This window comes from Neovison vison, chromosome 13, assembly GCF_020171115.1.
Source record: "Neovison vison isolate M4711 chromosome 13, ASM_NN_V1, whole genome shotgun sequence".
Classification (NCBI taxonomy): Eukaryota; Metazoa; Chordata; class Mammalia; order Carnivora; family Mustelidae; genus Neogale; species Neogale vison.
This window is the reverse complement of record NC_058103.1, coordinates 106319944-106339877: the sequence shown is the minus strand read 5'-3', so window position 1 is coordinate 106339877 and position 19934 is coordinate 106319944. Positions and strand designations below refer to the sequence as shown.

At 46.2% G+C, this 19934-nt stretch overlaps 1 protein-coding gene across 1 annotated transcript; it reads left to right on the top strand.

Annotated features, from left to right (window-relative positions):
* Positions 1–14518: 14518 nt before the first annotated feature.
* On the top strand, positions 14519–19036 carry OAZ2 (ornithine decarboxylase antizyme 2). The gene is made up of 5 exons (XM_044232413.1): positions 14519–14546; positions 15029–15168; positions 16473–16648; positions 17447–17532; positions 17777–19036. The coding sequence occupies exons 1-5, from the start codon at positions 14519–14521 to the stop codon at positions 17905–17907; spliced, it is 561 nt and encodes a 186-aa protein (XP_044088348.1). The 3' UTR covers positions 17908–19036.
* The last annotated feature ends 898 nt before the right edge of the window (positions 19037–19934 follow it).

Genomic DNA, 19934 nt, shown 5'->3' with positions numbered 1-19934 from the left:
GTCAGGAATGAATTTGATTGTTCAGTTCTGCTACGTACTGGGGTAAGAACATTCCTGACCTGAACTTGGAAGTGTAGGTAGGGATAGCCAAGGGGCCAAATTTGGGGATCTAAAGTGAGCCATGTTATTGGAGCCTCTAGTCATCATCTGGGCATTTTTTTTTTAACTTTATTTATTTGAGAGAGAGAGTGCGAGAGTGAGTGTTGAGTGTATGTTGTTGGGGTTGGGGGGACAGAGGGAGAGAAAGAAGCAGACTCTTTGCTGAGCAGGACCCCAGGTTCATGACCTGAGCTGAAGGCAGACACTTAACCCACTGAACCACTCAGGCACCCCATAATGTGGGCAGCTCTGGTATCATTTACCACTTTTTTTTTTCCCAATTTATTTATTTTCAGAAAAACAGTATTCATTATTTTTTCACCACACCCAGTGCTCCATGCAAGCTGTGCCCTCTATAATACCCACCACCTGATACCCCAACCTCCCACCCCCCCCGCCACTTCAAACCCCTCAGATTGTTTTTCAGAGTCCATAGTTCATTTACCACTTTTATTTTTCCTGAAAAAGCCTGAGTTTCATAGCTCCAACCTTTCTTCCATCCCTGCATCCTCATCACCTAAAAACCAAAAACATGTTTTTTGTGAAGTAGAGTAATGGTGCCCTTATATTCTAATGGGAGACATTTGTGATTTGGGGCTATAATGAGTTAGGAGTCATAGTGACCTCTGATTTGGAGTGATTGTGATCATCCTTTCTGTGAAGCCATCCATAATTCCCTAGTTATTATCTCTGTGGTCTATCTCAGATTGAACATGTACATCCCTCAGCCTCTTAGTGTCTCTCCCTCTGACTAGATTGTGACATCTGAGGCAGGAATTTTGCCTAAGTGATCACTGAATATTCCTGGACTCTAGCACATGTCTGGAGCATATAGTAAGTAGCTGTTCAATAATTATTTGTTGAATAAGTGAATGAATGGGATTTGAGGTGATGGCACCCCACTGTGAGCTAAGATAATGTAACCTCTTTTGTTTGCGGTCCGGATTGACTGTGAACAGATTACGTTGAGGTGCCTATGTCTGCGGTATACAATGACTGAGATCTGAGAGGTTTGTTCACAGTGACTGTGACCTGTTGTCACTGACCTGTGATAAGGACCAGCAGGTATAGTGAACGGAGGTGACTGTGAACCTTGCATGATTGTGATCTCAAGTGGCTGTGAACAAGTTAGCCATGGAGCCTTCCACAATTGCTGTCAGGTGACTGTGATCCTGATCCACAGAGATTTGGCTTCAGATGACCACCAGCTAGGGTCAGACCTTGTTCATTTACCTGAGATGCCTTTCAGGTGCAGAAACTGTTGATCTCAGCTGGCAGCTGAAGATTATTGATCTGCATTATGAGCTGAGGTAACTGCGATCTGTGAACCTGGGCTCAGTCTGGGAATGGCGCTAATATGTGTGTACTACTCTTAGATTTGATTTTGTTTTGTATAATAAAATATCCTCCCAGGGCCTACAAATGACACACCTCTGCTCGGTTCCATGCAGAAGAAGTGTAGGGACGACAACTAGGTTGGGTCAATGTTCAGAAAACTCTACTTGAAATACAGCGCATCTTCGTGGGACCGCACTTAAAACCACCGCAACGACCACAGCCTCCCGCAAAGGCCGATTCTCAACCAGACCGCTGCCCCGCCCCCCACAACCCCTGGTGCGCCTGCGTGGAGGCGGGGCTGGGCTTTGCCCTTTGTTGTGGGCCCCAGTTTCCCAGGACACCGTGCGGCGCTGGGGTGGGGCTATGCAGATGAGGCACCGGGGGCGGGGCGGTTGCGGCGGCGTCGGCGGCGTCGGCGGCGGCCGGGGAGGGTCAGTTGGAGGCAGGCGCTCGCTGAGGCAGGAGGAGGGCTCTGGGCCCGCGGCCTGACAGGGACTTAGCCCGCAGAGATCGGCCCCGCGCGCGCGACCCCACACCCACCCTCTCATCCACCTACCCACTCCCTGCGCCGCCTCCTCCCACCCTGAGCAGAGCCGCCGAGGATGATAAACACCCAGGACAGGTAACGGCCCGGCCCAGGCTCCCCGCCCCCATCCTCTCCTCATCTGCTCCAGAGGGCCTTCCCAACCCCCCGCCGGCTCCAGCCCCCACAGCGGGGGCCTGTCCTCTCCCGCCACTGGGTCCCTTCCCCACTTCAGCCACCCCAGTCCGAGTCCCCAGCCCCGCAACGGGGCCTCCTTCCGCCCTTTAGCCCCCTCCCTCCAGCCCGGCCCATCCCCCTCATCCGGGCCTCCTGCTCCCGCAAAGCCCTCAAACCAGGACCCAATCTTCCAATCAAGTCCCCGTTTCCTTTAAGTCCCGTCGGACCGTGTCCCTTTCCCCAAACGGGGCTTTTCCCTCGTCCAGGTTCCCCAGATTATTTCCCATTTTCCCCGAGTCTGTCTTCCTCTCCCCTTTAAGTCACTTAACCCTTCCCTTTGAATCTCTTTCCTTGAAACTGCATCCTCCAACTAAACCCCTCTCTTATCACTGCCGCCCCTCCCCCAGTCAGTCTCCAACCTTCAGCTCTCAGCTGGACTCCTTACCCTTCCCCCTTTCCTTCCCCCGTTTTCTCAGGCCTAATAGTTTTTACCGTGATGCCCAGCCGTCCCTTTAGTCCTTTACTCCTGCTTCATCTTTTCCTATCTTTCCTCCCTCGACACCCCTTTCCCAGTTAGGCCTCGTTCTCTCTGTCTCCCAGCCTCCTTTTATTTCTCAAACACTTTGGACTTGATTCCTATTCGCTATCCTGTTCCCCTAGTGGGGTTCCCCCAACACTCTTTTGAACATGGCCAACCTCTAAACATTTTCTCTCAGCTGGAACTCCTCTTTACTCTTATTTTTCCCTTCTTAATTGAATCCCATCTTTAGATCGTTAGATCCGGAACTGAGCTCACCCCGCTGCTACTGAAGGCCTATTCTCTTTCCCTGTACTTCCCTCTCTTTCCCAGTGCCTCAAAATCAGGCCGTCTATTCTGGATACTGGGCCTTTGCAAGTTTCCTTCCTCAAAACCTGACCCCTGTCTTCCCCAGTAATTGGAGAGAAAGGCTGCACATCTTTCTGAAACAGCACCATTGATTTTCTAAACTTGCCTCCTCCATACTTCCAACTGTCCCGGCTAGGCAAATTGATCACTCAGCTTTCCTCTCTATACCTTTCTTCTTTTTCCCAAGGCAGCTCTTGTCATTCCACTCTTCTTTAAACATATCTGGTATTTCTGCCCCAGACTCTGAAACTGTTCCATAATCCTGATTTCTCACAATTTTTAACCCTAGTTGCTTTTTCTACATCAGAATAGCTTCCATTTATAATTTGGGTCTAATTTTCTTCCTAATTCTGCGCCCCCCCACCCCTGACTTGTTGCTGTCCCTTCCAAAATAAGGCTGAAGCTCATTTAGTTCTCCACACCAGACCCTTTGTCCCCAGATTTGGCCTTCTGGCCTCTGTTCCACACTTGGGCCTCATTGTTTTGCAAGCAGATCTGTTCCCTGCAGATCCTTCTTAAATTGTGTCCTGGTCTGTCCAAAGCTGGACTGTAGTTCCTTTTACAAACATATCCTTCCTTACTGCTTTTTTCCCCTATGGAGTTCTACAAGGTTCCTCTCAGACTTGGGCTCCCTTCTCCATAAGCTGGTCTCTAATTGCCATTTCTCAGTCCTTTAGCAGCACCATCCTTAAATATTCCAGCTGGATTTTTAGCTTTTCTTATATCTCAGTGTTTCTCAACCTTGGCTGCACGTTTGGAAAATCAATCACCTGAACCCCACCTTGAAAGATCTGGAGTAATTGGCCTAGGGTGGGGCCTGGTTATTAGTATGTATTTTTAAACCTCTCTGGGTAATTCTTTGTAATGTGCAGTCAGGGCTAAGAACCAGTGCCTTCTTTCCCCTGCCCTCCTAACCACCCCCCCCAAGACCTTTCCCATCATATTTCTTTAGTGTCAGCTCTTTCTCTACCAAAAAGGGCCTTGTTTCCTTCAGGGATTTCTTTGCCTTTCTTTCTCAGGTACTGTCCAGAAATATACAGGGTACCCACAACAGCCTCTTTAAGTTCTCCTACCATGTGTTACTCTGTTCTCAGCCATTAGCCATTTTCATTCTCAGACTCTTACCTAGCCCCCACACCTCTCTTCTTCCCTGTTTACAGAAAGCAAATTCACTCCTTGTTTTCTGTTTTTTTTTTTTTTTTAAATGGTTGTATTTGACCCATTACCCCCACTTTTCAACATTTCTACATCTACAAAGCCCATTCTGTTTTCCTTTTCTGAGAATGTCAATGTCCATGTCCCTTTGCAGTCCCTGCTTTTATTACATCTTCTCTGCTCAGCCCCTCTGGAGCTGAGGAGGTGGAGGTGGATATATACTTGGATGGTGCTGGATGCCCAAGGTGTTGCTTGTGGTAAAGCTGTGTGTGATGAGGGTAAGACAGCAGGTATGAGAGGGCAGGGTGAAGTGCAGGGGTGGAGGGAAGCAAAGGAATCTACAGGAAAATCCACAAAAAAGGGGATATGAGATGAATTTTCTTTTCTCTTCAATGTTTTTGTCTCCACAGGGGGGTTTGGAAGGTGGGGTGGTCTCAGGAAGCATTGTTGAGTCCTCTGGACTGAGGTGGTTTGGTGCCAAGTCCTTTATAGGTACTTGGAACCTGCATGTAAAGGGTCTTCATTGACTATGAGATTGTGAGACCCGAGTTCTAGTTCTGGTTTAGCTAGTGTGCTTCCATGTAAAAAGGAGGGGGTTGGATTCGCTTAATATAAGATTCCTTCCCGCTTCCTAAGTGGCAAAACAGGCTTGCTTGTCTCCAGGGCCCTTTCTTAGTGTGTTGGTAATTTGAGGGGCTTGGCTGTATGAAAGGCAGGTGGAGGGAGGAGCCAGCTGGCCTGCCAGAGCCTGGGCAGGAGTAAGGCCTTGGCCTGGGGGTGGGGTGGGGCGGTGTATGCAGGGTGTCTGGTTTCTTTGCGTTATGGCAATCCTGTTTCCATAACATGTTTGCCAGCCTCCTCTGGCCTGCCCCTAACTTTCTAAAAGGATCGTGGTAGAGCCCTAACTAGGGATTCTGGTAAGAGCCGGTTGTTCTTCCCAGTCTGTGTGCTTGGTGTTTTGTATCTGCAGAGGGGAGAGGGAGCCGACTAGGAGTTTAGCTCTCATTAGGTGGGGGATGGGCTCTCTAGCTTCCCTGGCTCCAGTGAAATACCCAAGAGGTGGAGGCTTGGTTTCCTGGAAGAAATAGTTGCAGAGGAGCTGGTAGTATGTTTTGAAAACAAAGCTCTTCCTTTCCAGTTTTGTTCTGATTAGTACCTCCACATTGTCAAAATTCTTGATAGTGGGGTAGGGAAGACAACACAAGAGCAAACACTTTTTTTTTTTTTAAGATTTTATTTATTTATTTGACAGAGAGATTATAAGTAGACAGAGAGGCAGGCAGAGATAGAGAGAGAGAGAGGGAAGCAGGCTTTCTGCTGAGCAGAGAGCCCGATGCGGGACTCGATCCCAGGACCCTGAGATCATGACCTGAGCCGAAGGCAGCACGGCTTAACCCACTGAGCCACCCAGAGCAAACACTTTTATTATGGTTTTTGAACATGAGGCTTAAATCCAAGGAAATCAGACTTCGTGGCCTTTCTCTTCCTGGATTCACGGGGGCAGGAATACAGTCTCTGTTTCTGGCTAGCTTATAGTACCTTGTGACAGTACATTACGTGGCAAAGAGCTTGCCCTGGCTTTATATCTGTCTTATAATCAATCTTTGATGGGCTTTGAGAAGCATTTGGTTCCACAGGTGTTTCCTCTTGGTGGGCAGAGCACATGAGCACATCAGAGCTACCCTGAGTATCTTCACAGAATGGTTCCCTGGTAATGGAATTTTTTTCTCCCCACAAAGATAAGGTTTTGGTTATTCCTTATTTTTTGGCACAGTGGCTTAGGGTTGGGTGTGGGATAGTAGGGTGAGCAAGTTTTCCACCATATATCTTCAAGGTCATTCCACAGAGAGAGACGGATTCTTGGTATAGTTGGGAATCCCCCCATATTGGAGGTATGCTTCAGAAAGCAGTGTGGACTAATAATAGTAATTCCTCACTCTGCCAAGAAATCCAAATTTAGCTTCAGAGCTGCTCAGAAATATAAAAAGGGGGACTGAGGAGTGGGGTAGAGGATGTTACATATGTGCATTTCTTGGGGAAAAAAAAAAAAAAAAAAGTAATTCATCCCTTTTCGAAAGAGTGTGCAGTGTTGATTCAAGTTGGTGCCATGACTTGGAAGGCTGTGAAGCCTGATTGAAAGCTACCAGAAATAGCTAAGTTGGTGAGCAAGAATTTTGTCGCTTGAAGTGAACAAAACAGGTAGTTTTCTGTTAGCAGCAGAATAAAATGCTTTGTAGAAGATAACCCTTAAGAAAATTTCCTAGGCCTCTGATACTCGATTAAAAATGAAGTCATTCTGTCCTGGGAAAGGAGGCTGGCACTGGGTGATGAGTTTACTATGCAAGCTAGATCAAGGTACTTAAAATGTGAAATTAAAGTGTAATTTTATTTTATTTTATTTTATTTTTTAAAAGATTTTATTTATTTGACAGAGATCACAAGTAGGCAGAGAGGCAGGCAGAGAGAGAGAGAGGAGAAAGCAGGCTCCCTGCTGAGCAGAGAGCCTGATGTGGGGCTCGATTCCAGGACCCTGGGATCATGACCTGAGCTGAAGGCAGAGGCTTTAATCCACTGAGCCACCCAGGCGCCCCTAAAGTGTAATTTTAAAGCATGAGTACCTTGCTCTCCCCCCATCTCTGTAGCATATGTGATTACACATACCTTTGGCAGTAGATGTACCAATATCAGTTGCGTAATAAGATAAGCAGACCTCAGAAGCAGATATTCTAGCTGCTACCACAAGTGTGTTTCTTGTGGAGAATCAACCAAAACCCAGTTTTGCTTTCAGTATGTGATTCAGGGTGGTGATGTCATTTTCTTTATAATTGTGCTTAGCAAGTAGACTCCCTTTGGCACACAGAACAGCCCTAGTGAAATGACTTATGCCTGGCATCTGACCAGGGTCCCTTTCTCATATGGGAAGGGAATTGGCAGCTGGAAATCAGCCTCCAAGATTCCACTAGACTGGAGGTGGCCATCACCTCCTACCTTTCTTCCTATTCCTTCTTAGCTAAATGTGATGGCACCCCTGGATTGGTTCCTCTGTTCATAGGGATTAGTCATCAGAGACCTTTCTAGTCTCAGTAAAAGCATCCTGTGTGAGGGAAGTCCAGGCCTAGAGAGTATTCTTTGAGATAGAGCCTGGGATGGGAATGGATCAGAAGAGACTGAAAGAGGGAGATACATGTAGAATGCTTGGAAATGTGGTTTTTATGTCTTTTCACTTGATATCACAAGATAGGTAATACCAAGGCTATCTGACCCTCCCCTGACAGGTAGTGGAAACCAGAGAGAAAGGGTGCAAGTTCAGGCCACTGATTCAAGTGAAATGTGATCAAAAGTATATCAAGGAGGGGCGCCTGGGTGGCTCAGTGGGTTAAGCCTCTGCCTTCAGCTCAGGTCATGCTCTCAGGGTCCTGGGATCGAGCCCCCGCATGGGGCTCTCTGCTCAGCAGGGAGCCTGCTTCCCACCCCCTCTGTCTGCCTCTCTGCCTACTTGTGATCTCTCTCCCTGTCAAATAAATAAATAAAAAATCTTTAAAAAAAAAAGTATATCAAGTAGAAAATGAATTCACAAATTTGTTGGATGTACTGAATGGAAGTTAGTCACAGAATTACATTAAATCTATGTAGCAGGCTGTCCCCCGCTTTGAGCACATTAAATTTAAAAATCAAAACTGACATAAAGTCAACTGAAAGTGATTCTGTAACAGGAGATCCTTTACTTTATCAAGAGATTTAAAGGTACTTCCTTTAAATAGTAAGCAGCCTAGAGATTTAAAAATAGGATTTGAATTATAAAAATTTGATTTACCAGCAACATTCCCCAGGAATACATCTGCTGCATACACTGTCTGTAGCCAGTGTATGAAATTGTAACTTGCTAAGGACGTTCCAGGCAGCAGTTTCACAGAATGCCTTAAATTAGAGGCAGCAGGTTGTGATCTGTCGGTAGTACTCATATGTATCCTGAGGAGTGTTTCCAGGGGCATGTCTGATAACAACTGAGAAAATAAAAGGCACTAACAGATAGGCTCTAATCTCCCATCTCTCTTCTGAACTGACTTGGATATTTGACACCCTCATTTCCAGCATGGTATATTTTTTTTCTTCTGCAAAAGCAAGACCAGCCCAGGTGCATGTTGGGTTCAGTCTGATAAATTTGATTCTTCTTAATGAGCCTGATCTTTTCACTCTCTAGATCAAGCTTCTTAAATCATCTTTTTGGTGGTACAGATTAAACCATGCCTGCCCCCCAGTGGCGTGAGCAGGATGTGAGGACGGAATGGAAAAAGCAGGGCATTGGAGCCAGTAGAAACATTACTGAACTGAATATGAAACCTAATCTGGTTTGGATCTTGTGACAGAAGGACCTGTGTTTAGAAGCCACTTTCACTATGCAAAAGTTCCTGTAAGATTCTCTGTTGAGATTGGTGGTGTATTTTGTCACAATACCATTTTGAAGACTAAAGTCAATAAAATAACAGAAGGCCATTCTTTTTAAAATTTTTTATGTATTTATTTTTCTTATTTTTAAGTAATCTTTGCACCCATGGTGGGGCTGGAACTCATGACCCTGAGATCAAGAATCACATCCTGTACTGACTGAGCCCGCCAGGTGCCCCTGTTCTTTTTTTAATTGAAAAAATAACTGACATATTGCATTAGTTTCAGGCATACAACATAGTGTGATTTGGTATTTATATGTATTACAAAATGGTACCACATGTCACCATACAAAGTTGTTACGGTATTATTGACTCTGTCGCACATTACATGTCTTATTTATTTTGTGAAAGGAGGATTGTACCTCTTGATCCTCTTCACCTATTTCATCCTCTGGCAACCATCAGTTTGTTCTCTGTAAGTTTGTTTCTGTTGTGTTTTGTTTCTTTAGATTCTACACATAAATGAAATCATAAGGTATTGGTTTTTCTCTGACTTATTTCACTTAGCATAATGCCCTCTAGGTTTATCCATGTTCTCACAAATGGCAAGATTTCTTTTCTTTTTTTTTTTTTTTAAATGGCCAGGTAGTATACCATTGTGTGTATATATATACCACATCCTTATCCATTCCTATACTGATGGACAGTTAAGTTGCTTCTGTATCTTGGCTGCCATAAATAATGCTGTGATGAACATAAGGGTGTGTGTTTTTTCTTGAATTAGTGTTTTCATATAAATACCTAGAAGTGGAATTGCTGGAGCGTATGGTAGTTCTATTTTTAATTGTTTGAGGAACCTCCATCCTGTTTCCCACAGTGGCTGCACCAGTTTGCATTCCCACCAATAGTGCACAAGGGTTCCTTTTCCCCCACATCCTCACCAACACTCCATATTTCTTTCCTTTCCTTTTTTTTTTTTTTTTTTTTTTTTTTAAAGGCGGGGTGGGGGGATGGCGAGAAAGGTGGGGGGAGAGAGCTCATGATGTGAGCCGAAATCAAGAGTTGGCTGCTCAACCGACTGAGCCACCAACACTTGTTATTTCTTGTCATTTTTTTTTTTTTTAAGATTTTATTTATTTATTTGAGAGAGAGAGACAGTGAGAGAGAGCATGAGCGAGGAGAAGGTCAGAGAGCGAAGCAGACTCCCCATGGAGCTGGGAGCCCGATGTGGGACTCGATCCTGGGATTCCAGGATCACGCCCTGAGCCGAAGGCAGTCGTCCAACCAACTGAGCCACCCAGGCGTCCCTATTTCTTGTCATTTTGATACTAACCATTGTGTCAGATATGAGGTGATGTACCGCTGTGGTTTTGATATGCATTTCCTTGATGATTGAGTGATGTTGAGCATCTTTTCACATGCCTGTTGGCTATTTATATGTCTTCTCTGACATATGACAAATGTCTGTTGAGATCCTCTGCCCATTTTTTTTTAAAGATTGATTTATTTTAGAGAGCATGAAAGGGGGTGGGAGCAGAGGGAAAGGGAGAGAAATCCTCAAGTAGACTTGCTGCTGAGTGCAGAGCCCAGTGCGGGCAAGGGCTTGATCCTAGGACCCTGAGATCATGACCTGAGCTGAAATCAGGAGTCGGATGCTCAACCAACTGAGCCACCCAGGTGCCCCTCCTCTGCCCATTTTTTAATCAAATTGTTTTTTGATACTGAGTTGTATGAGTTGTTCATTTTTTGTTTTTTTAGATTTTATTTTTTTAAACTAATCTCTGCACCCACCGTGGGACTTAAACTGAATGACCCTGAGATCAAGAGTTGCATGGTCTGGGCGCCTGGGTGGCTCAGTGGGTTAGGCCGCTGCCTTCGGCTCAGGTCATGATCTCAGGGTCCTGGGATCGAGCCCCGCATCGGGCTCTCTGCTCAGCAGGGAGCCTGCTTCCTCCTCTCTCTCTGCTTGCCTCTCTGCCTACTTGTGGTCTCTCTCTGTCAAATAAATAAATAAAATCTTTAAAAAAAAAAAAAAAAAAGAGTTGCATGGTCTGTCGACTGAGCCAGCCAGGCACCCTTGTATGAATTCTTTATGTATTGTGGATATTAATCCCTAATTGGATATATCATTTGCAGATACCTTCTTCCATTCATTTGGTTGCCTTTTTGTTCAGTTTCCTTTTTAAGCATTTTAGTTCTGATGGCCCCATTTGTTTGTTTTTGGTTTTGTTTTCCTTGCCTAAGGAGAAAGACTAAAAAAAAAAAAAAAGTGTTAAGACTGATGAAGTGTTTACTGCTATGTTTTCTAGGTGTCTTATGGTTTCAGGTTTTACATTTAAGTCTTTAAAAACATTTTTTTTAAGATTTTTATTTATTTATTTGACAGAGATCACAAGTAGGCAGAGAGGCAGGCAGAGAGAGATGGAAGAGAAGCAGGCTCCCTGCTGAGCAGAGAGCCTGATGCAGGACTTGATCCCAGGACCCTGAGATCATGATCCGAGCCGAACAGAGGGCGAGGCTTAACCCACTGAACCACCCAGGCACCCTACATTTAAGTCTTTAATCTTGATTTTGGTTTTGTGTATGGCATGAGAAAGTGGTTCAGTATTATTCCTTTGGATATAGCTGTCTACTCTTTTCATGCAGCTGTCTTTCTCCATTTTATATGCTTGTCTCCTTGCCTCCTTTGTCGTAGATTAATGGAACATAGGTGTATGGGTTTATTTCTGGGCTCTCTGTTACATTCCATTGATCTATATGTCTGTGCCAATACCATCCTGTTGTAAATACTATAACTTTGTAGTGTATTTTAAAATCGGTCGGGACACCTGGGTTGCTCAGTCAGTTAAAATCTGAGTGTGTGATACCTTCAGCTTTGTTATTGTTTCTCAAGATTGCTTTGGCTATTTGGGGTCTTTTGTGGCACCATACAAACTTTAGGATTCTTTGTTCTAGTTCTGTGAAAAATGCCATTGGTGTTTTGGTAGGGATTGCACTGAGTCTTTAGATTGCTTTGGGTAGTATGGATATAACAGTGTTCTTCCAGTTCATGTCATGGTATATCTTTGCATTTGTATCTTCAGTTTCTTTCATCAGTGTCTTACAGTTTTCAGAGTACATGTTTGTGTTTTTTGTTTTGTTTTGTTTTGTTTTTTTTTACTTCCTTGGTTCAGTGTAGTCCTGTGTTCTCTCTCTCTCTCTTTTTTAATGGAATTGTAAATGGGATTGTTTTCTTAATTTCTCTTTCTAGTAGTTTCTTATTAGTGTATATAAATGCAACAGATTTCTGTAAATTGATACTGTATCCTACAACCTTATTAAATTGATTTATTCTTAAGAGGTTTTTGGTGGAGCTGTTGAGGTTTTCTATATACAGTAGCATGTCATCTACAAATAGTGACAAGGTGCCTTGTATTTACTTTTCTTGCCTGATTACTGTTTATGCCCCTTAATTTCATTAACCACCCAGTTTGTACGCACTTCAGAAATGACAGTTTTTTTTAAAGAGAAGCAATTGCCATTCACAGCAAATAATGAAAAGCAGATCCATTATGATAGACGATGAAGATAATTGTTGATTGTGATCTCCAGTCTTCTAAGTTTATCCTAAACCCTAGCTTAGGGACCTGGAAGTGGATCCCAGGGTGGGGACCAAAACGCCCTCCAGCCTCAGTCATGCACTTGCTCTTGTGCAGACTTTGTTGGGGAGGAGGAGGAATTTCCGGAATTCTTGTGAATAAGAGTGGAAAAGCAAATGATTTGTTCCCATGGAATAGACTTCTTAAATTTACTTCTAGAGGAGAGAGCACATGGGTTAGTGATGGACACAGGGCAGGCCCTAGAGATTATTTCTAGGAAGACAAAGGGGATTCTGGATCTAAAAAAAAAAAAAAAAATACCCCCAAAACCACCCTACTTTTATCTTTCCAGTAGTTTGGTCTCATTGCTTGCTATTTGCAAGGAAAAATTGGCTCAGAATGAAGATGGTGATTGGAATGCCCATCAGGTTAAATGTAGCTCTCTCATCCAAAGACCAGGGAGGAATAATTTCCTTGGAAGTAGTCTGAGGTTAGCACTAGAATTCTAGAACTGCAGGAGCCTGGGGATCTGGTTGTTTTGGGAACCCATGCAGTTTGGTATACAAGGCGATATTTCATCTGTCTACCCCAGAGGAGAAGTCTGCCCAGTTCTTGGGTAGCTCCACTGACCAATACATTGCAAGCCAGCTTTCTTCAGTGGCCCAGCCTTCCTGGTGTTTCTGCAAGAACCTCAACAGAGGCCCAGAGTGCTCACTAGGGAATGGAAACAGAACCACACTGTCTGTGGGGGGTGTATATACCTTTGCTTAGGGAAGTCCCCCTTGTTCTTAATTTTTTCTGGCCTGGCTACTATTATTCTGTCCCTTAACACATTAGAACACGGGGATGATAATAGTTTATTGTCCCTAGTAACAAATAAGTTCCTCCTTGAAAACATCGTAGTCCTCAGTCATGCCCCTTTTGCTGATTTGTGTTGGCGAGGCTAGAGTGGGGGAGATGAGGATGGCCGGAGGCTTTCCAGAGGAGGCAGAAGGCGGTGTGTGTGTATTGCCGCCGGTATCGATGCTGCGCGCAGCCAGGCCCTCTGACGCTGCCCTGGAAACTCTCATCTCCCAATGAAATTTCTTTCTTTTTTTTTTTTTTAAAAGGACTTATTTTATTTATTTGAGAGAGAGAGAGAGTGTGTGTGTGTGCATGAGTGTGAGCTGGGGAAGGGGTAGAGGGAGAGAGTCTTGGCAGACTCCCCCCGGGTATGGAACCTGACGTGGGGCTTAAGCTCAGGATCCTGAGATCATGACCTAAGGTGAAATCAAGAATCAGATGCTTAACCAACTGAGCAACCCAGGCACCCTGCAATGAAATTTCTAAGTGTAATTTCAGGCCCCTGGTTGAAATCCTTGAGAGAAAGAGGAGCCGAGCTAGAGCAGTGATGGGTTTGGACTTCTGTCTTAGCTGGAATGCTGACACTTAGCTGGATGCCCCTTTGGTTATTGTACCATTGCCATCTTAAGTGTGAGTTCAGTTTTCTCACTCTGAGCCCAAGTGTAGAACTCGAATCTGGCACGCCATGCCACATAAAGAGTGTGAAGAATGTGCCTTGCATTGTATTACAGCTAGCTCTCAGGAGAAAAAAAAAAGCCATGATTTATGTCATTTGCTCATTTCTGTGGTGTAAATATTTCTCCTGTGGCCCATTTAAGCTACCAATGTGACATTAAACACACAGTTGGGAAGAGAAGGGCAGAGTCGTGGGAGCGGGCTCTAGCATGTCCCTGCACTGTCCTTCCATATGTTATCCATTGCATTCCAGCTGCCTGCAGGCTGGGGTGTTGGGGTCATGGAACAGGCCTGTTGCTGACTTGTGGTGTACATGCACAGACTGCCTACTTCTTTCCCTGCTTCACTTGCTGTTGGTCTCTGAGGTGGCCTACAGCTCAGCCTAGTGAACAGTTCAGTCAGATTCAGAGGCGGCAGTGGAGCAGATTTGGAGCCCTTTTGGGTCCACCTGAAAATCATGGTGGCAGTAAGGGCACACACCTGGAGGCGACAGGGAGCTCCTTTAGGAGCTTTTTATCCTCTGTAATCCATTGATTATTGGCTTCCTTACTTAGTTCCCAGCAGATAGTCCTTCCCCCTGATACACATGCGCCTGATGTCTATTCTCATCAGCACATCAGTATTAACTAAAGTCCCGTGCCCAGGTCAGATTCTAGCAAAGAAGGGCAAGGAAGTCTGACATATGCTGGCATACCAGGGACAAACTCAGACCATAATACTCTGTTCCATAGTGTATCTCTTCTCTGAGAGCCAAATCCCAGGATTTAATTCAATTCTTGACCCTGGAGAGATTTGGGTTATGGATTTCTTGTCTAGGTCTTTTGTTTAGTTTGGGGAGGAAGCCATGATTGGGAAAATGGCCTTGGGAGTTCCTCAGGGACATGGTACCCAGCCCATGTGATCTCTTGAGGCCCATATGCCTCTCCAGCTGAAAGTAACTGTGTAGGTTTTGAGATTGCCGCATAGTTTGTTGAAGTACCGTTAGAATAAGGAGGGGGACTGGGGGACCGGGTGCTAAAGCCTTGAAGGCAAGTCAGGATCTGGTTCCTCTCAGGGTTTGCCAGTGTCACAGAGATTTGTTTGAGGTCCAGCAGGTGCTTCCCTGGTCAGATGTGTCCAGCTGGACTCCCTCTGCTCTTTGCAGGGTGGTGGGTGTGCTTGAAGGGCACCGAGGTAGGTCTGGAAGCTGAGGCCGAAAGGATGGACAGGCAGTGGTGTAGCTTTAGAGTGTTTGTTTTGGGAGAGCCAGGCAGAGGTTGGAGTGTGGTGTTGTGTTAAATTGTGTGTGTGTGTGTGTTAAATTTTTAAGTCTTAGTGTTTACTGTCTCACCTTCTCTGTCTTTTGCAGTAGTATTTTGCCTTTGAGTAACTGTCCCCAGCTCCAGTGCTGCAGGCACATTGTTCCGGGGCCTCTGTGGTGCTCCTGATGCCCCTCACCCACTGTCGAAGATCCCCGGTGGGCGAGGGGGCGGCAGGGATCCTTCTCTCTCAGCTCTAATATATAAGGTAAGGAGGACTGTGGGGTGGAAGCCCTGTTGCAGAGCTGAGGGTCCACTCAGCAGCCGCTTAAGGGCAATAATTGCCTTCTTGAGTCTTCTCTTAGGCCAGGCCAGTAGGGAAATCGGGAAGGACTCTTTCAACCGAGGCTGCTCTGTGGCTTTTGGGGAGTACTGGGAACAGGAGATCAGCATTAAGCGAAAGCTGCCATCTTCTTAGCTTGGTGGTCAGCACTTCAATTTTAGTATATGTGCTGCCGAAGCGAGCACGGTGGTCAGCACTTCAGTGCTGGTTCAGGGTCCTGAGTGGGAAGGAGAATGATGAATGGGAGGGTTGCAAGAACACTTTTTGGTGTGACTCTTCATTTTCTCTTGAGAAGTACCAAGGGCCAGGAGGAGCAGTTTTCCATGACTGTTAGACATTCGGATTTCCATCCCTTAATGGCCTGGTTGGGGGCAGGCTGGGTAGTGTAGTGGGGGTGTGGGGCAGGAGAAGGGGCTTTGCATCTCCATCATCTGTCATCCAGCAGCATAGGCTACATTCCAGGAGCTTTAGAGAATGCTAGCCATCTGCCCTAGGAATGATCTGGGCGGGGGCAGCCAGTCGTTTGCCGCCTTTAATCTCCTGTGAGGCCCAGAAGTTGGCTTAGCTTCTCCCCAAGATTGGGGAGCAGGGTACCACCCAAGGGTGGCAGGGTGGCTGAGGTTTGGTCTCTTGAGGTTGTGCCCAGGGGAGACAACATGGACCTGTAGTCTAGCCTGGAAACAGGCTTTGCTTGAGCTGGGCCCTAGCCAAGCCCTCACATACATCATTTGTTTCTAATGCTTCTCTTTGAGAGAGAGAAGGGAGAATTTGGTGTTGGGGGACACACATGGGTTTAGAGTCAGGGAGACCTGGTTTGAGTCTCAGCTCTGCCATTTACTAGCTACGGAGCCTTGGGACAGTGGCTTAATTGTTCTGGGCCCCTAGTGCCTCAGACTTAAAATGGGGGTATTAGTAACTACCTCAGCTGCTTCTGGTGGTGACTGAAAAGTGGGAAAGCACCTTGCTCAGTACTTGGCATCTAGTGGACACTTGGTAAATACTTCAATTCCCATCATGCTGACTTGTAGTTGTCATCAGCTTGTCTTTGTGCCTGATGAGTGACGGACGGCTTCATTTAGCCAGCATGCGGCTCTACTTTTTCAGTGTGTCCTTCGTCCCATACTGCCCTGAGACTGGCTCCAGAGGACTCCCGGGATCGCCTAGGTTAGGGAGCCTGTGATGTGGCCAGAGTAGTAGTGACCTGGTCCTCTGACCTGATCTCCTCCCAGGACGAGAAGCTCACTGTGACCCAGGACCTCCCTGTGAATGATGGAAAACCTCACATTGTCCACTTCCAGTATGAGGTCACCGAGGTGAAAGTCTCTTCCTGGGATGCAGTCCTGTCCAGCCAGAGCCTGTTTGTAGAAATCCCAGATGGATTATTAGCTGATGGGAGCAAAGAAGGGTAAGGAGCAGGTGCTGGGGAGGGGAAGGAGGGCCCATTCCAGAGAAGGGCATATGCTTGTTGGGGCCAACAGATGAACAGAGTGTCTGCCTTCTTCCCTAGCTCTAGGTTTCCCAAGCAGATACCAATTTGTGACAGTTTATTTTTAGCCAGTAAAACAGGCCTGCCGTAGGTTATAATTAAAGGAGATCATTATCACATTAACCAAATCCTTGTCATTTAATCAACCCATGGTTCACTCTTCTCAGCAGACATTAAATCCCCCTTGAGCTGCCATACAGTGATGTGGTTCAGAAGGGCAGGAAGCTCTGAGCTACAGTGGGATTTCATTGGATTGGGCAAGGCCCTCGAAGGCAGCCAAGTGTGTAAGGAATAGTCCTCAAGGCAGAGTTCTCTTGAGTTGCCCCTTTCTTCTGAGGAAATCCTTTAAGGCAGTGTCTGGGCCCAGAGTCTGCACCAGTGGCTGTGGTCATCAAACTGGGCAATTTTGGAAGACCCCTGAAGAACCACCTTCTCTTCTCAGGCCCCATATGATCCTGTGAACTGCATTAGTGGAGCTGGTTCGTATTAATTTCAGATGAAGAACCCTTATTCCAGGAAGAGAGAGCTCAGTAACATTTTTCTTTGGGATTGTGGCTTTTTTCTTGAACTCAGAGCTCTTGAAATGGGAAGCTTCTCCTTGGAGGTTCCCTATTAATACTGCCGGCTGTAAGCCTCAGAAGGCTTTTTTGACAGAGGGTGGGAGGGAAGTCTAGAGAGGTGGTAATGGGCCTGAGTGGTTTTCTTTGCTTCTGGCAGATTGTTAGCACTGCTAGAGTTTGCTGAAGAGAAGATGAAAGTGAACTACGTCTTCATCTGCTTCAGGAAGGGCCGGGAAGACAGAGGTGAGGAATCAAAGTAGCCTGAACCCTACTGCCCAGACAGCAGGGAAGTAGTGAGGGGAAAAGGAGCCCCCTATTCAGTGAAGTATGGCTCTGGAGTTTGCCATATAAACCCTGGGGAAGTCACAGGGGTGGGAGTGCCTGAAGGGTCTTTAGTACTTACTTACTCAATCTTTGTTTTTTGTTTTCCCTTGATTTGAACCTGCCCTTGTGTTTCTTATCAGAATCCTTTTTACATTCTCTGCAGCTCCACTCCTGAAGACCTTCAGCTTCTTGGGCTTTGAGATTGTGCGTCCAGGCCATCCCTGTGTTCCCTCTCGGCCAGATGTGATGTTCATGGTTTACCCCCTGGACCAGAACTTGTCTGATGAGGACTAATGGTCATAGAGGATGCTTTGCCCAAGAGCCACAGTGGGGGAAGAGGGGAAGTTAGGCAGCCCTGGGACAGAGGAGGGGGCTCCTTACTGTCTAGGGAAGGACGCTGAGGGGCTCAGGGTGAGGGTTGCCTATTGTGTTCTCGGAGTTGACTCGTTGAAATTGTTTTCCATAAAGAACAGTATAAACATATTATTCACATGTAATCACCAATAGTAAATGAAGATGTTTATGAACTGGCATTAGAAGCTTTTTAAACTGCGCTGTGTGATGTGCTCTATCTAGCCTAGGGGAGGACATTGCCTAGAGGGGGAGGGACTGTCTGGGTCCAGGGGCAGGGCCTGGAGGGCTGGTGGGTAGCATTGTCAGACTTAGGTTCCCCTGCTGTTGGGCTTTCTTTTTTGGTTTTTAAGACTTGTGTATTTTCTTTCCTTGCTTCCTTTCAACCCAGACACTCCTGAGTATAGGCTTTTCGGCCCCTGGACAGTGTCCTTGTTTTTTGACACTCCACCTGGGCTCCTCTGTGTGCATTTGTGTCTGGCCTGCAGAAACCAGGTCTGACCCCCTCCTTCTTTACAGCTTAGTGTTTTTCTGGCATTTGGTTAAGCTGGCTTAATCTGTTTCATGTTATCAGTGCATTTTAAATGGGGGCATTGAAGTTCACTCCCACCACCAGGGCTTTCTTTGGGGTGCCTGGGCCTTAAAAACACTAGCCAAACTCCCAATTCTCAAATCACAGCCAGTTCTTGTTCCTGGCTGCAGGCCCAGGCCCCAGGGTGTCTCCTTCCTAGAGTCACAAAGAGCAGAGAGGAAGAGGAATAGCAACTCAGGGCCTGGGGGTCGTGTGGGAATCTGTTCTTAGGGACTGGATGCCTCTGCCTGGCTGAGTATAGTGCTGACTGCCCCTCCTCTCTCTTTCTCAACAGGTTCTGAGTAGGGCCTAAGCCCCTGCCCAATAAGGCTTAGGGGTGGGAATGAGGGTGTAGAAGTGGCCTGCCCTTTTCTGTGTTCACTGAACAGCTTGTTCTAAGGGGGGAGGAAGGGGAAGAGAACTAGATTGGGTGAGAGGGGGGTGGGGGTGTCAGGGAGGCAAGTGTGTTGTGTTACTGTGTCAATAAACTGATTTAAAGTTGTGGTTGGTCTGTTTTTCATTCCTGTACCAGGACTGGCTTTCTGCCACTCTTCTTTTGAGTCTTTCTTTTAGAGCCTAAGGTAGCAGGGTGTGATATACGCTTCTCAGGACAAAAGCCGTGGTGCATAAGGACAGACAAACCGGCTGAAGCCTCTGGGGCCACATTACACTGCAAAATACAGTTGCTAGGAGTCTGGGACAAACTGCCAGTAACCCCTAGAGAGGTATGTACACATCAGCTTTGTCCAAAATAGAGGCTGTCCCCAGGATCCAAGCTGTTTGCAGTGTTTCCTTTAGTACAGAAGTCTGGGTCCTGAAACGGAGTTGACTTTTGCATGGAGCTGCCTGACATTCTTCTTCCTAGAGGTGTTTGAAGGAAACAGCACACACCTTCCCTAGGATGGTGTGGCTGCCATTCCCCTGGTACCACCAGGCTGACTGATAAGCTTCCAGTGGCCCTGTAGGGAGCTAGGATTATTATTTTTTTTAGACTAGGCTCCACACCCAACATGGGGCTTGAACTCACAACCCCGAGATCAAGACCTGCATGTTGGGTCATGCTTGGGTTAGCCAGATGCCCCTTAAATTCTTTTTAATTTCTTAGGTGCTTACAGTAGCATTTTCCCCCTTTTGCTTCTGTTTTCCCAAGTGCTGGGCAGGTTCTTCTACAGCTTTGGAATGATTCACTGTTGAGCTGTGGCTGTCCTTAGTTTTTCTGAGTCTTTAGTCCATTTTCACAGTATCCTGTGTGGAGCTTACTTGTGTTTTCACACTGGGCCATGTTACTAAAAGTGAGTGTAACACCTCCACCTTCCACAATGTTAGAAGGTCTGGACCTAGACATTCAGCTGGAACAGGAAGGACTCCAAGATATCCTTCACTGAGGAGATAATCCCTA